The 13,699-nt window shown below is 42.7% G+C and overlaps 1 protein-coding gene across 1 annotated transcript; it reads right to left on the bottom strand.

The window, feature by feature from the left end:
* Positions 1-2,214: 2,214 nt before the first annotated feature.
* On the bottom strand, positions 2,215-9,370 carry GCM1 (glial cells missing transcription factor 1; the record flags this gene model as incomplete). The annotated part of the gene is made up of 5 exons (XM_080615922.1): positions 2,215-2,817; positions 4,541-4,669; positions 6,274-6,386; positions 7,255-7,507; positions 9,269-9,370. The coding sequence occupies 5 exons, from the start codon at positions 9,368-9,370 to the stop codon at positions 2,215-2,217; spliced, it is 1,200 nt and encodes a 399-aa protein (XP_080472048.1).
* Between the last annotated feature and the right edge of the window lie 4,329 nt (positions 9,371-13,699).

Genomic DNA, 13,699 nt, shown 5'->3' with positions numbered 1-13,699 from the left:
TAAGGAATTCAGAGGAAAGGCGAGATGAGACAGAACAGGATGAGAGGAGGCATGGTCCATGCCCTGCTCCGTCCTCTGCTGGTGTGACCGGTTTGGCAGTCATTTGGCAGTTGCAGAGGAATCTTGGCTATTGGACATGAAGCCCTAAGGGACCTGTCTGTCCCCATAGTCCCACAGCTCACCTCCCAAAGCACAAGCACTTATAGCTCCTGTTGATTTGCCTTTTTCTGTCTTAGAGGTGGAGGTTTTATTACCCTTGATCAAAGTTTCCTTCTCTGGCTTACTAATCCAAAGAATCATCATAAAAGACATAAAAGTATGGTATTAGCGTGAGAGTAACTCACAAACTAAAGGAAAGTTTGGTGAACTGACCTTCACATAAAACAGCAGACTGTCATTTTGTGATCTACATTTAGATTTTGTCCACATAAATCACTACACATCCCCTGTTTCACAAATTGCAGTAAATATTTTGAAACACTCTACCAATATAATTTGTTCTTGCCTCATAAATGTCTCTGAACTCCACCCCCTGCAATGAGAGTTGTTTCCCTAGTAAGTAATATATTCTAAAGTTTTTTTTAAATAGAGGGAATCTAAAAAGATGAAAACAAGCAAAAAACCCCACAAAACAATTGTAAGATTGAATGTGTTTGATGGACACAAGGTACACCACAGTTTGAGGTACTGTGAAGTTTTTATTGTCACTTGTCTAGTAATACTGTCCTCCCAGACTCATCCCAATAAAAGGTGTACTTTGCCTCGAACTTAAAGGCACAACTTGCTTTTGCAGGCAGGGTAGGACACAGTCAGGACCAACAGCTGGATGGACCATGGAACTGAGGCTCTCTATCTTCGTCATGGTTAAAGGAACCAGCCATGAAATGTGGCTTCAGACAGGACATCCCTCAGCTCTTTCTTGCAGAGATGGCAGCAGGGATGTGTGTCACTGCCTCCCTCTGTGGGGCAAGGGATAGCAATTCCTGAAACAGTCCAGAGAGCAGCAGAGGCTAGTCAAGCAGGGAAGTCATGCAGATGTGAGTTATGGGAAAAGACAAAGGAAGCTCTGCTAAAGATCTCTGAGCTGGCCATTAAGTTCAGGCAAGAAAATACATATTCAGCAACCTACTTTTTAAAACAAATGTAGGGAACTGGTAGATCCTGCTGAAATATAGCTTACGGTAGTGGTCAGAGAAGGAAGTGGATGTATGGAAAAAGATGCTGAAGGATTTGTTATAGTTTGCAATGAAAGAAATGACGAGTGGAAAAAGCAGCAACCCACCTTGACCATAAACTTATACGAAACTGGGTTCAGCCCTGCAGAGAAGCACTGGAGCAGGTTCAAAGGAGGGCCACAAAGATGAGAGCACCTCTCCTGTGAAGACAGGCTGAGAGAGCTGGGGTTGTTCAGCCTAAAGAAGAGCAGGTTTGGGGAAACCTTATTACAAGGGTATATGAAAGGGGCTTATAAGAAAGACAAAGAAAGACTTTTTACTAAGGCTTGTAGTGATAGGAAAAGGAGCAACAGTTTAAAACTGAAAGAGGGTAGGTTGAAATTGGACTTAAGAAGAAAAAATTTTTAAGAGGGTGCTGAGGCAGTGGCACAGGTTGCCCAGAGAAGCTGTGGCTGCCCCATCCCTGGCAGTGTTCAAGGCCAGGTTGGATGGGCTTTGAGCAAAATGGTCTTGTGAATAACATCCCTGCCTATATTGGGGGGGGGGGGGTGTGTGTGGAACTAGATGAAATATAGGTCCCCTCCAACCCAAACCATTCTGTGATGATTCTACACAATACTTTTGCTGGGCTGGTGCAGTGGAAGAACTTATCTCACTGCCCAAAGGAGCTGGAAGAGTGCAGAGGGGCACACAGGACATTGTGGTCCTTGAGGTAATTTGTCTGCATCTTCCACAGTCCCACAGGCTTGAGCAAACTGTGTATCAAGGGGGACTGAAATGCTACCAAAACAGAATGGCAGCAAGGTCTGTCAGCAGAGCTGATACCTTTTATTAGACCAATGAAATAGTGGGGGAAAATACAACATTTAAAAAACCTGAACAAAGACAAGTCTTCAGGTATATGAAAGCCCCACCTGAGCCCTGCAAGAGCAGCCGAAGTGGGAATCGGCACGGTAGCACTTTGACATCTGCGTTGCAGCAGGGATGGAGAATTAGGCCTGTTGCCAAAGGAGGCGGCGGAGAGGACATTTAAAGCCGGTCACCGTAATGGGTACAGGTTAAAAAACATGTCGTCATTGCAGTAGTTGAGACCCACGTGGCGCCCTCCCTCACCATCATGTCCTTCACTTCCCCTCGAAGGCACTGAGAGCTGTTGGTGGTGCTGTGCCCCACTCTCCATGGGGCAGGGACCTCCCTGAGGCGCAGGGTAGGGCAGTGGAGGGAGGCCGTAGCCATTGTAGGCCAGCGGGGATTTGTCCTCACAGGATCCATCCCCTGAAGGACCAGTGCTATGCCTGAAGGGGCCATGTCCATCCTTCTCCATGGGCAGGGTGTGTGGGGTGCTGAGGTGGGTGCAGTGCTGGGGGGAAGGGGCTGTGCAGGGGACAGCAGGGCCGCTGCCAGGCCTCCTGGTGCTGGGGCTGCTCCCGAGGGCTGGGCTCCTGCTCCAGGCCAGCACCTCTCCGGAGCCCCCATCCTCCCCAGCTCTGGAGCATGGCATCCACCCGGAGCAGCTGCTCAGCACCGGCTCCTGCGAGCTTCTGCTTATGTGTCCACTGAAATTATCCGGTAGCGAGTAAGTGTCTGGCTTGGAAAGAAGTAAAGGCAAAGCCTCCCGCGTCGGCACTGCACCTGTCAGAAACTTGGGAAAGCACGGCATGGGTTAGCAAAACAAGGGGTAGTCTGGCAACATGACGTAACACCCGTCCTGTATGAGACACTCATGAATGCATTCGACTAATTCAGGTAACGAAGCAGGTGCTGTAGCAGAACCTCCTTATGGGGTAGTGCCAGTGGGCTTTAGGGGCAAACCAAACAGCGCTCCCAGACCACGGATCTGGGTTTGTTTCACCAGATTTTGCTCAAAGCCTGTTTTACACTGAAAGAATTGTTAGACCTCGCATTCACAGCCCTCAGCTCCCACTGCCAGCATATGTTAAATAAACACCTGAAAATTTAATTATGCGAGTACACTTGACGCCACAGATTCCTTTTTTCCTATGGAGTTTGTAAAAGCTAAGTGTGATTTTTCAAACTGATTGTTCTGAGGTGATCTTTTCACTACAATAATATTATGCTTCAGATTTTCAAGACTCTACCTGTATTTCTAACTAATAGATTTTCCTGTCTTTACATTTTTTTACCCCACAAACAGAAATTTCCTTCAGGGAGGGAGAAGCACACAAGAATTATCCTATGTCTTTTGTTCTGGATATTTCACAACTTCTTTAATTGCCCTAATTATTGGATTATAATTTTGCAAGCTTTACTTCCTTTCAGAACACTCACTTCGTGCTACCATTTTTGATGAGTACCTACAGGTCTCTCTTCTTTGTAATTCTACTTTTGCATCCATTTAATTACAGTGATTTTGCTGGCTGCCAGAGTAGCAAAGCTCCTTTCAGTTGTTCTCCACTCACCATAAGAAGAAATTCCAACAACCTGATGTAGGACCCAGCCCACCTTCAGCTAAAGACCTGCTGACGCCATAGGGAAAACGTCCTGTGTATCGCTTGCTCTATTTTGGGCTCATATTTTTTCTCTTCCCTTGTCTCTTGTGAGCACATTAAAATCAAATCTTTCCAGAAGACTTTTTGCAGATTCAGTGACACAGATTTTGTGTGTCAAATCAGGCTCCTGAGTTAGTCGTATTGCAGCCAATCTTGGCAGAACACAAATATGATGGGTTATTTACCCCCAAAGAACCTGCTGGAGAGCCATGAACAGGGAAGCCAGCTGAAATTAAATGGTATCACACCAGCTGCACAGAGTCAGACCAGCTGAAGAGCAGGCTCTATAATTAGGTATTTAGGACATCTTTGGTCTGTTCCTACTCCCACATGATTCAAAGTGAAAACACCAGGAAGCTGTTGTAGGAAGGGAAGGAAGAAGGCATAGAATCATAGAATAGTTAGGGTTGGAGGGAGGCTGTGTCCAGTGACAGGACCCAAACCTGATGCAACTTGGTCCAAAATCTGCCAGGAAATGGCCACTGGCACGTGCTGTTCTCCTTGACCTGTGCCAGGGCATGTTGTCTTGGAGCACAAGTTAGCACTGGCCAAATCCATGGCAGGGACGACGAGAATAGTGACATGATTGAGTTTTCCCTCCAGCCCTGCTTTGTTTAACAGTATAGATGTAATGCCATGTTGCCACCATGCCCAAATTGGCTCCAGGCAGGATGTGCTGGCAGTGGATGACAGTGCTGAGCAGAGAAGGATGCTGAGAATAGCTCTGTTCCTTCTTGAACTGACCACAGGGAGGCAGAATGTGTGGTCACCCAGACCCAAAGCCAGATAACCTCCACCATGCTTGAACCATGGATCACTGAACCCACAATTTCATTGATCAATAATAAAAGTTACCTCAAGTTCCTGTATTCTTTTTAATCTTGGACAAGATGGAGAAAAAGCTGTCTGTGCTTTTTGGGTTGATCTTCTTGCTTCTGCTTCTAATTTTGTTTCTGGACGTGGATGGTCATGAGCTCCTTTGGACTTTAGAAAGTAATTATGGTATGTTAAAGTTAGAAACAACCTTGTTATTAATCTTAAGGGAATAGAATTTGTAGCACAGGCCAAACCCACGCATATGGCCTGATTTAACACTTTGTATTTAATAAGTCAATGTGTGCTCACAGCCCAAAAAGCCAGCCCTGTCCTGGGCTGCATCAAAAGAAGTGTGACCAGTAGATCGAGGGAGGGGATTGTTCCCCTATACTCTGCTCTTGTGGAACCCCCACCTGTAGTACTGCATCCAGCTTTGGTGGCCCCAACATAAGAGGGATGTGGACTTGCTTAAGTGAGTCCAGAGGAAGGCCATGAAGATGGTCAAAGGGCTGGAGCACCTCTGGAATGGAGACAGGCTGAGAGAGCTGGGGGGTTGCTTAGCCTAAAAAGAGCAGGCTCAGGGGAGACCTTAGAGCAGCTTCCAGTACCTAAAGGGGGCCTAGAAGAGAGCTAGAGAAGGACATTTTACAAGGGCATGTAGTGGCAGGGCAAGGGGGAATGGCTTTAAACTGGCAGAAGGGAGATTTAGATAAGATATTAGGAAGAAATTCTTTGCCCAAAGAAGCTGTGGCTGGCTTGTCCCTAGAAGTGTTCAAGGCCAGGTTGGACAGGGCTTTGAGCAACCTGGTCGAGTGGAAAGTGTCCCTCTTCATGGCAGGGGGATTGGAACTGGGGGTTTAAGGTCCCTTCCAACCCAAACCATTCTATGATTCTATGGTAAGACCTATTTAATGTGAGCTCAAGTAACAAATGTATCCCAGATGAAGAGTGATGGGGTAGAAGTTCTCTGAAATCATAAAACCAGTGCACCATATTTATGTGCAGAAAAGACTCCCACACTAGAGCCTCAGTTGAAGCCACTGGGTCTTCTGCAGCCTGGCTACAGTGTTCCTGCAGTCATTTCCATCCTTCTCACACTTCAGACATTTTTATCAGAACATTAATTTCCTTTAGCTTCCATAGAGAATCAATTTTATTAACCTGCACATAAGTGAAAGACTGGAAAACAGGAGACAGTTCAATGGTTATGGTACTAAACTAGGACTACATCTTCCAGAAATAGTGCCCAGTATTTAAACACTTGCATACATTGTTTTCCATATAGAAATTACATATAACACAGAGATGGCATTTTCCATAGACAGTCCCTCGGGTAGAACCGTTTCCTGCTCTAAGATAACCTCGTGCTTATTCATGGTGCCTGGGAGAAAAGGTTGAGAGAACATGGCGTTTCTGATTTTCTGAGACTTTGTTGGTTTCTATGTACCTGAGGCAAAGTGATTCAAAATCATGGGAGCTTAAGTGAAAAAATCTAATATGCTGGAGAATCATAATAGCATAGGTTAATTCAGGTTGGAAGGGAGCTCTGGAGGTCTAGCTCAACCTCCTGCTCAGGCAGGGCTAAGTTCAGGGTTAGATCAGGCAGCTTGGGACCTTGCCTCACTCAGAAAATTTTTCTCCTTACAGTCATTTGATCTTGTCGTATTCAATGACCTTTATTTATTTGAACAAAACCTGTCCTTAATCAATCTTAAAACCCAGTCTTTAAAATTACAATTAACCTGCACAGTGTAAGGTAATTTTACACCAACCTGAAAAAATATGAATTGTCCTTCATGCCTCCAGAAGTTGGTAACTGGGTAACCCCCATGGCCTCGGCAGGAAAGGAGCCTCAGGGGCCCATTGCAGTTTGGACAGCATTTCCCTGGAACAAAAATGATGATCAGAAACTACACTGAGAAAAAACTATGCCAAAAAATTTCAAATGTAACCAAAAATCAATATAAGCAAACTAATTATTGCCTTTATTCTGTTCCAGTAGTAAATACAATTAGCAAAAGTTATTTCTATTATAGCTTTAGTATAATTTTTTCATTTATTATCATGGTCTGGTTTAGGTTTTCTTAACCTGGCAGTGTCCGGAATTTCATGTGTTCTTGTCTGATTTTGATAGAGGACAGCATTCTGACCTCAGTAAGTGCTTGAGCAATACTTCTCTTTAGCCAAAATGTTCATCAGATCCAGAAATCAGTATGTGTTAGCTCTACTGAGCAGTCAACAATCGTTTGGAATGGTCTCATTAAAAATGTGCCTGCAGGTTATGTTCTCTGTTTTCTTTGTGTTGCTCCAGTGACATGACTATGAGGCCTATTTTCCAGTCATCAGAATTTATGAGCAACTTCTTTCCTGCAAGAGCTGTCTCCTAAGTTACTCTTGGGCCCATACAATACTGAAGCTACACTCAGGTCAGTAGGAACAGCACAGCAGAAAGCTGCCTGCACTGCACAGCTTTCTCAGTAGCCTCACTCATGGGCCAGAGAAGGCTGGGAATCAATCCCCAACCATCAGAAAAAGAGACTAAAAAAGGAAAAAGCAAGAAACCAAACAAGCAAACAACTCCTGACCCAAAAGTAAGAAATGTAAAATGCATTGTTCCAAAATCGAGAGTTGCATTTGAATATAAAGAATGACAGCTGAAAGGCTGGATAATCCCAAGGGTATCCTCTAGCTTGATTTTTGTGTTGTGATCACTTATGACTGTCATACAATGAACAGTCAGTGTTCATACTCACGCTGTTGTTTTTGCCTTGCTTTATCACATATGGCTGGTCTTAGGTAAATCTTCCTCCCATCCAAGGTTGAGCAGTTGTTGCCACATACCACCACTCCGAGGCAGGACTTTTTTAAGATGCGAGAATTGTGGTTGTTGGTGTTTCTCATTGCCCAGCTGCTGTGGTGCCTCTGGGCATTTTTATCTTCCGAGCTATAGATATGCTTTACGTAGGAATCTGGCCATTCTTGAAACCCATCTATCTGTCTTATATCCTGTGGAGAGACCAAAGCAAGCCACGTTTTAGGCTGAGGAAAAGAAGAGCGTGTGCAAGAACTCAGCAGACCCGGTTTTCCAGGACCCTGTCAGACGATGCTGGTTGGCAGGAGGGAACAGTGGAGAGAAGGCAGGAAAGCCACAGCTCCCTATGGCTCCCTGTGAGCCCCAAAGCATCAGGAAAGCCTAGCTGGGAGGCTGTTTTAACTCACCCATGGGTCCAGCTCAGTACAGGACCTGGCTGGGAGAGGAAGGTGAGGTGCCTGACGTAAAATAGCAGATACTTTCCTTGCAGGCAGCAGTCACCACCTGACTAACTACTGTTAGCCTCTCACAGCAGACATCCTGCTTCACCTTTCAGGCTGTTCTCAGCACTGCTACACTGAGTCATCTGTGTTGATTTGGCTCAGTTCACTGGAAAAAAGGCAAATACTGAATCAGGTGGAGACTATGCCCACATTTAGGCGGGTGTTTGGTTCTGGACTTCGGTTCGTTTTGGCCTTTTGCTGTGACAGACTTCCACAGTGATTTTTCTGAAGTCCAAAACAAAGACACCTGGCATTCTGGACAGGTTTTATTTTCACTGCTGTGGACTAAGCTACAAAACAAAAAGACAACACTACAAGGAACAATTAAAATAAAACTTAATGGAAAAAACCCAAACAACAGACAAACAAGGGACCAAACACAACACCTCATTTGGTACAGTCAACACAGTAAAATGCAGTAAGTTGTAAAGCACCTAACATATCCGTTATGGTTTGAGGGAAAAGATCTTGTAGGATTATAAAACTTGTTAGGAATGTCCTTGAAATTGCTGATCCCAGCCACTGAGAACCATTGCAGGAGAGGGAGCATCCACTGAAAGAAAAACTCCTGTGCTCCCTCTAGAGCCATCAGATAGTGTAGGGAAGGGTGTGGAGGAAGCCTCCAGGCTGAAATGCAGGTGAAGGTGACCTTGGAGTAGAGGGCAGGGAAGGAGGCAGTTTGGAACATGGAGCTTTTGCGTGAACAGCAGTGGCATAGTAGGGAAGAGACTGGGATCAGGTAAGAAGGCAGAGTTAGGAGATGAAAGGCAGAACTGCATGCTGAAGTATCGCAGCAGGAATAATCTGTCACAAGTGTGCTGGGTTGAGGGACATGAAGACAATGTTTGCATGCAGGGTGCTGTGGGCTTTCAGTGAAGAGCATGGTTGAAATTTTTAGGTAAGAGGACTAGAAAAGGACTGAGGGATGCACAGATCACTATTCTGCCTCTCAGCAAATCTCTGCAAAAACAAAACAAGCTTTTCCTAGGTGTTCATAGAAGGAGTGTTGCCTCCATGCTCGATCTGCAGCAAGGCTGAGCACCCAGAGTTGCAAAGCAGCCATGTGTGCTGCACTAACTTCCCATAAAACACTACCCAGGGCAAAAAGCAAGTCCTGGACATCTCTAATTCAGTACTTACAGCAGGAGGTTTTTCTTTTCACCCTTCCTTTTTCTGTGCCTCATCCACCAATGGACAAGAAAGGCAACACATCTGCAGCATTGCTCTTTTTCAAGTATCTGCAGGTCTTTCAGTAATACATTTAAGGAACAATGCATGGAAACTTCAATATTTGCCCAATATTTTCTAGCTTTCCAGTAAAACACTGTCCCATACCTCAATGTGGCAAAGAGAATAAAGGCAATGAAGCATAGATGACTGAGAAAGCACTGAAGATCAACGGTGGAGATGACTGGTCAGAACTTCATAAATTTCTAAGACAAAGACACATACCTGGGGAAGTTTGATGTCATTGATATCCCAGCTTGTCATTTCTCCATGTCGGGAAGCAGATTCCTCATGCTCCATAACAACATCATCTGCACCTTTCAGCATTTTTGAATTCCTTCCCAAAGTTAGCGAGAAAGGTTTTCCTGGCTGCTTTTGAAGTTGACTGGCTGTCAGCACTCTCAGGCAGTTTACAACCAGGAAGCTGCTTCCTGGAGCTAAATGATAGAGAGGCTGCTCATTAAAGATAAAAATCAGTGTTCTTCTGCCAGAAAAACTTGTTCCATTAAAAGTTTTGCAAGCTGGCAAAGCAGTGGAAAATATAGCTTAGAGATAGCCTGTGATGTTACAGAGGCACTGTTAGCAGCAAGCAGATTGTGCCTTTGTCATCTATTTGTTTTCGTCAGTGTCTTCTCATACCATGTTTATAATCACGTAACTCTACTCGCAGGCTCCTTGTACATCTGATCCGACTCTGGCTTAGTATTTCCAGAGCCAAACTGATTGAACAGAGTGGCTGCTAAGGGCTCTTTGAGTTGCTGCTTACCCTTTAGTTACTTCACACACCGCACATAGCAAAGGTGAGCAACAAGACTGGGCTGCATGAATGAAATGAAGACTTCACTTCAGATGAAATGGCACTCAACTATTTCAAATATTGTTGTGATCCCTGAGATCTTACCAGTTAGATGAAAGGTTGGGCTACCTGCATTTTCCTATTTCAACAGCAGCCTGAAGTAAAAAAAAACCATCAAGGTGTGTTTGTTAAAAACAACATTTTTTTTTGCCTGAAATCCTGTAAAGCAGGCAGTTGCCCTCCTCTGAATTTCAGTACCTGCAGAGCTTAATACCGTATCCTCAGGGATCCCATGCATGAAAAGGTTTTGAGGTTTCTTTTCTTTTGACAAGGACAGAAAAGGCAAATCAGAAAATGTACAGACCAGTTTTCTCCTTATGGAAACTGGAGCAGCTTCAGTGGTTTCAGGAAGGTCGCTGCAATTTATAACAAGGATTTGTTAAAGACTACTGAGTAGTGGAAGAAGTAAAATATACTCGATGCTATTCTATCTCATGGGCCCTATTAGGCATAATTCATTTTATTGTTATTTCTAGCTCTGCGTATGCGCGGCCCTTGGAAAGTGACTTAGCCTCATGTCCTTAGTTTACCCATTTACAAAATACTTGTGATCTTAATTTCACATGTTGTATTATCACCTTTAAGGCAAGAGTTTCCAGATATTTGCAGAACACTTGAGACATTCAGCTATGTGATGCTCTGGCAGCATGGTCAAAGCTATGCTGCCCCACTCTGTGGCTCAGGCTGTGGCAGTGGGGGAGAAAGAAGGATATGGAAGAGCATGCCCCATTGAAGAAGACCTCATAGAGGCATGCCTGGCACACTCAGGAATTTGAACTGAAGCTGGCTTGTTCTTGGAGGGCAACTAACCCATCACAGATTCAAATGAGATGTTAAACCAGAGGAGAAAGGAATATCACTGCTCAAAAATACAAACAGCTGTAAGAAACATTTGCATATTGCACTACAATGATGATGGAGATAGTAAAGACAGGACAAACAAAATATGAGCTGCATTGGACAATTGAGATGAATTTACTAAACAAACGACCCTTGACTATTGTGTGCTCAAAGACATGTAATTATTTGTTGTGTAATTCAAAATGATAGTCTCATTGCTTTTAAAATTACTTGTCAAAATTACATGTCTTAGAAATTGAATTTTAATTTCATTCTTATTAGAGAAAATGGAATATTTATTCTTCTATACTATATTGATAGAGATAAAACAATAATTAAATATTACCTTAAAGATTAATGAAAGACACAGGTATTGTCATAATACACACACAAAAAATGAAGTTACAGAGAATCATACATTTTTAGCTATTTGCAGGCAAAGGCTGAAATAATAGCAAAAACTTTGATAATTACAGAATGATGTGGCCTATTAAATTTCTGATTGGAATTTGTGTAGCTTTTATTATTACTAAAGTAAATAATAAATATATTACTATATTACTAATTTTAATTAATTACTAATATTACTAAAGTAAGCTTTATAAATTATAAGGTATGAAATATTTTTCTTTTTCCTCTCCTCTTTTCTCTTTTCCTCTCCTTTTTTCTCCTCTTCCTTTCTCTCTCGCTTGCCTTGCCTTCCCCAGAACAAACTGTTCTGCTCCGCTTAGATACAAGGTGAAATTATTTTGATTTGGAAAAATACATGTAAGAAAAGTGGGAATTACTGTATTAAGAAGAAATGATGTAAGTAGCACCTCTGCTTGACACTGGAATGTGGCACAATCCATTGTGCTTGAATCACAGTGAAAGTAATCTAGTTATTTTCTGCCTTTTGGTTTATCTTTTTTTTCTTGTTCCTTGTAAACTCTCATCAATACAGAAGGTAAACAGCGGGGTATAGCAAGTTCTGGTTTTGGTCCAGTGTTTAATGTATTTGTTCATGTTATGGATGAGAAGAAACAGAAAGGGAGAAAAAATTTCAGATTACAAAAATGTATCTGAATTAATCCTTCAGAAGAATTTACTTATATTTCACCCTGACAAAATAATCCATGTTTAGAAGGGCATATAAAACCCATAAGAGTAGGGATTGTTCACTTTAGAAGAGACGTATAAGTAAGGGCAGTACAAAAATGACCTAAAACACAGGAAGGGTGCAGAAGTAGGAAGTCCTTTTCATTTTACTGCCTAAGAGCCCAGGGGCACAGAACGAAAACAACTAGCAAATTCAAAAATGAGGCAAAGGAATGCATTTTTCTGTCACTATATTATTAGAATCAGTTTGTCTAATAAAAAATATTTTCTTTCCCTACCAGCCTTGCCCCGCTTATTTCTTTAGACTTTTCTACTACAGCATTACTACTAGTATTGCTGTAGTATGTCATGGAGGTTGAACACTAGGCAAGACTAAAAAAGAGAGCAAAATATAGCAAAGAATAATATTTGAAGATCTGCTATCTAACACTTTTATCTGTGTAACAACTGAAATATAATACATTTAGAAAGAGATATTAAGCTTCATTTTGAGACTTACAAAATTTTTAACTAGCAAAATGTAGGAAGGCTGCTTCTATCTTTCTTAGAAGTATTTGGTGTTGACTACTTAGGAAAATGATGATGAATTTTTAAAAGAGATTACGTGTATTACCAATTACATGATCCTACAGGTTAAATTAATTGAATATAATCTGTAAGGTCTGATTTGGAGGGCAGTCTTGCAGACCGTAACCACAGGTAGATGTGAGGAGTTCTATAGTCATGTAAAACGAGAGCACTGGAAAAAGCCCTGCAGCCCTAAAAAGCTCCCTGCATTCATGCTCATGCTCTGGAGAGGACTGTGCAGCCCTGCAGAGCCATACCTGAGGAAAGCAGCTGCCCCTGCTAAGGTTGTCTACTGCTGTCTTTGGCTGCCAGGCTCTGCTGAAAGTTGGTATCTGATGGCAGAAACACGTGGTTGTAGGCTATTACAGAGCAGTGACCAGATCATGCTCCTTACTTGTATTGTTTTACCATCACACAAAGAAGGTGCTTTTGTCAGTGCTCCCATCAGTCTTCCTTTTTCTCTCTTTGGTCTCATCTTTCAGCGAGGTCAACCTTTAACTGATCTCAGGTGTAGTCAATGGCCCTTTACATGGGCTGAGTTACATGTGCTGCAAACAGTGTGCACTTCACTATCTTCCACAGCTGCTTGCCTCCAAGTGCATGATTTCCCCTGGCACTGAAGGTTCTCCCTGCTGATGGAAGCTGTCCTGCCTTTCCTCTACTGCAGGTGTTGGCCTTTGCATGCCTCTTATCCTTCTTCCGTTCTCCTTTCATTACTTCAGAGTTTCATGGTGCTGCACTGCAGGAACTGAGAAACATACAGGTTTGGATGACAACTGTTTACCAAGGTCCTACTGGTGCTCCTTTTGAGCAATATTTCTCTGGATTGCCCTGACAATTTTTTTTTTTTTTTAATTAGTTTTTATTTCTTAAAACGCATTCTCTGGACTTAAAAATAACAATTTAATCCCCCAGTTCAGCCTTGCTATTTGATCAACTGTGACAGCAGGATGAAATAATATGATTACACTCACAAACATGGAGCATAAACTCACTACAAATGGAGATGTCACTTGTAATGAAAAGATAGTTTTGGCCTGTGCAAAAGTGCACTGGGGATGCTGCTCATTTTCAGGAGACAAGCTTTTGTTCCCAGATGGTGCTGACATATCCTCAAGTTGATTGCCTCTATAGTCAACATTATTTGAAATGTTTTATGCTGTCTTTGCCATTCAGTATCCAAAAGTGAAAGCTTCTCCCCTGTGGTCTGCCGCTTTGAAAGAGAGATTGCTGTATTTTGACATGGAATTATTTTTAAATTCTTGGGGATTTTTTTGGTGGTTTTTTTTTTTTTT

Source organism: Psittacula echo, assembly GCF_963264785.1.
Source record: "Psittacula echo genome assembly, chromosome: 4".
NCBI lineage: Eukaryota > Metazoa > Chordata > Aves > Psittaciformes > Psittacidae > Psittacula > Psittacula echo.
This window is presented reverse-complemented; position numbering and strand designations above follow the sequence as displayed.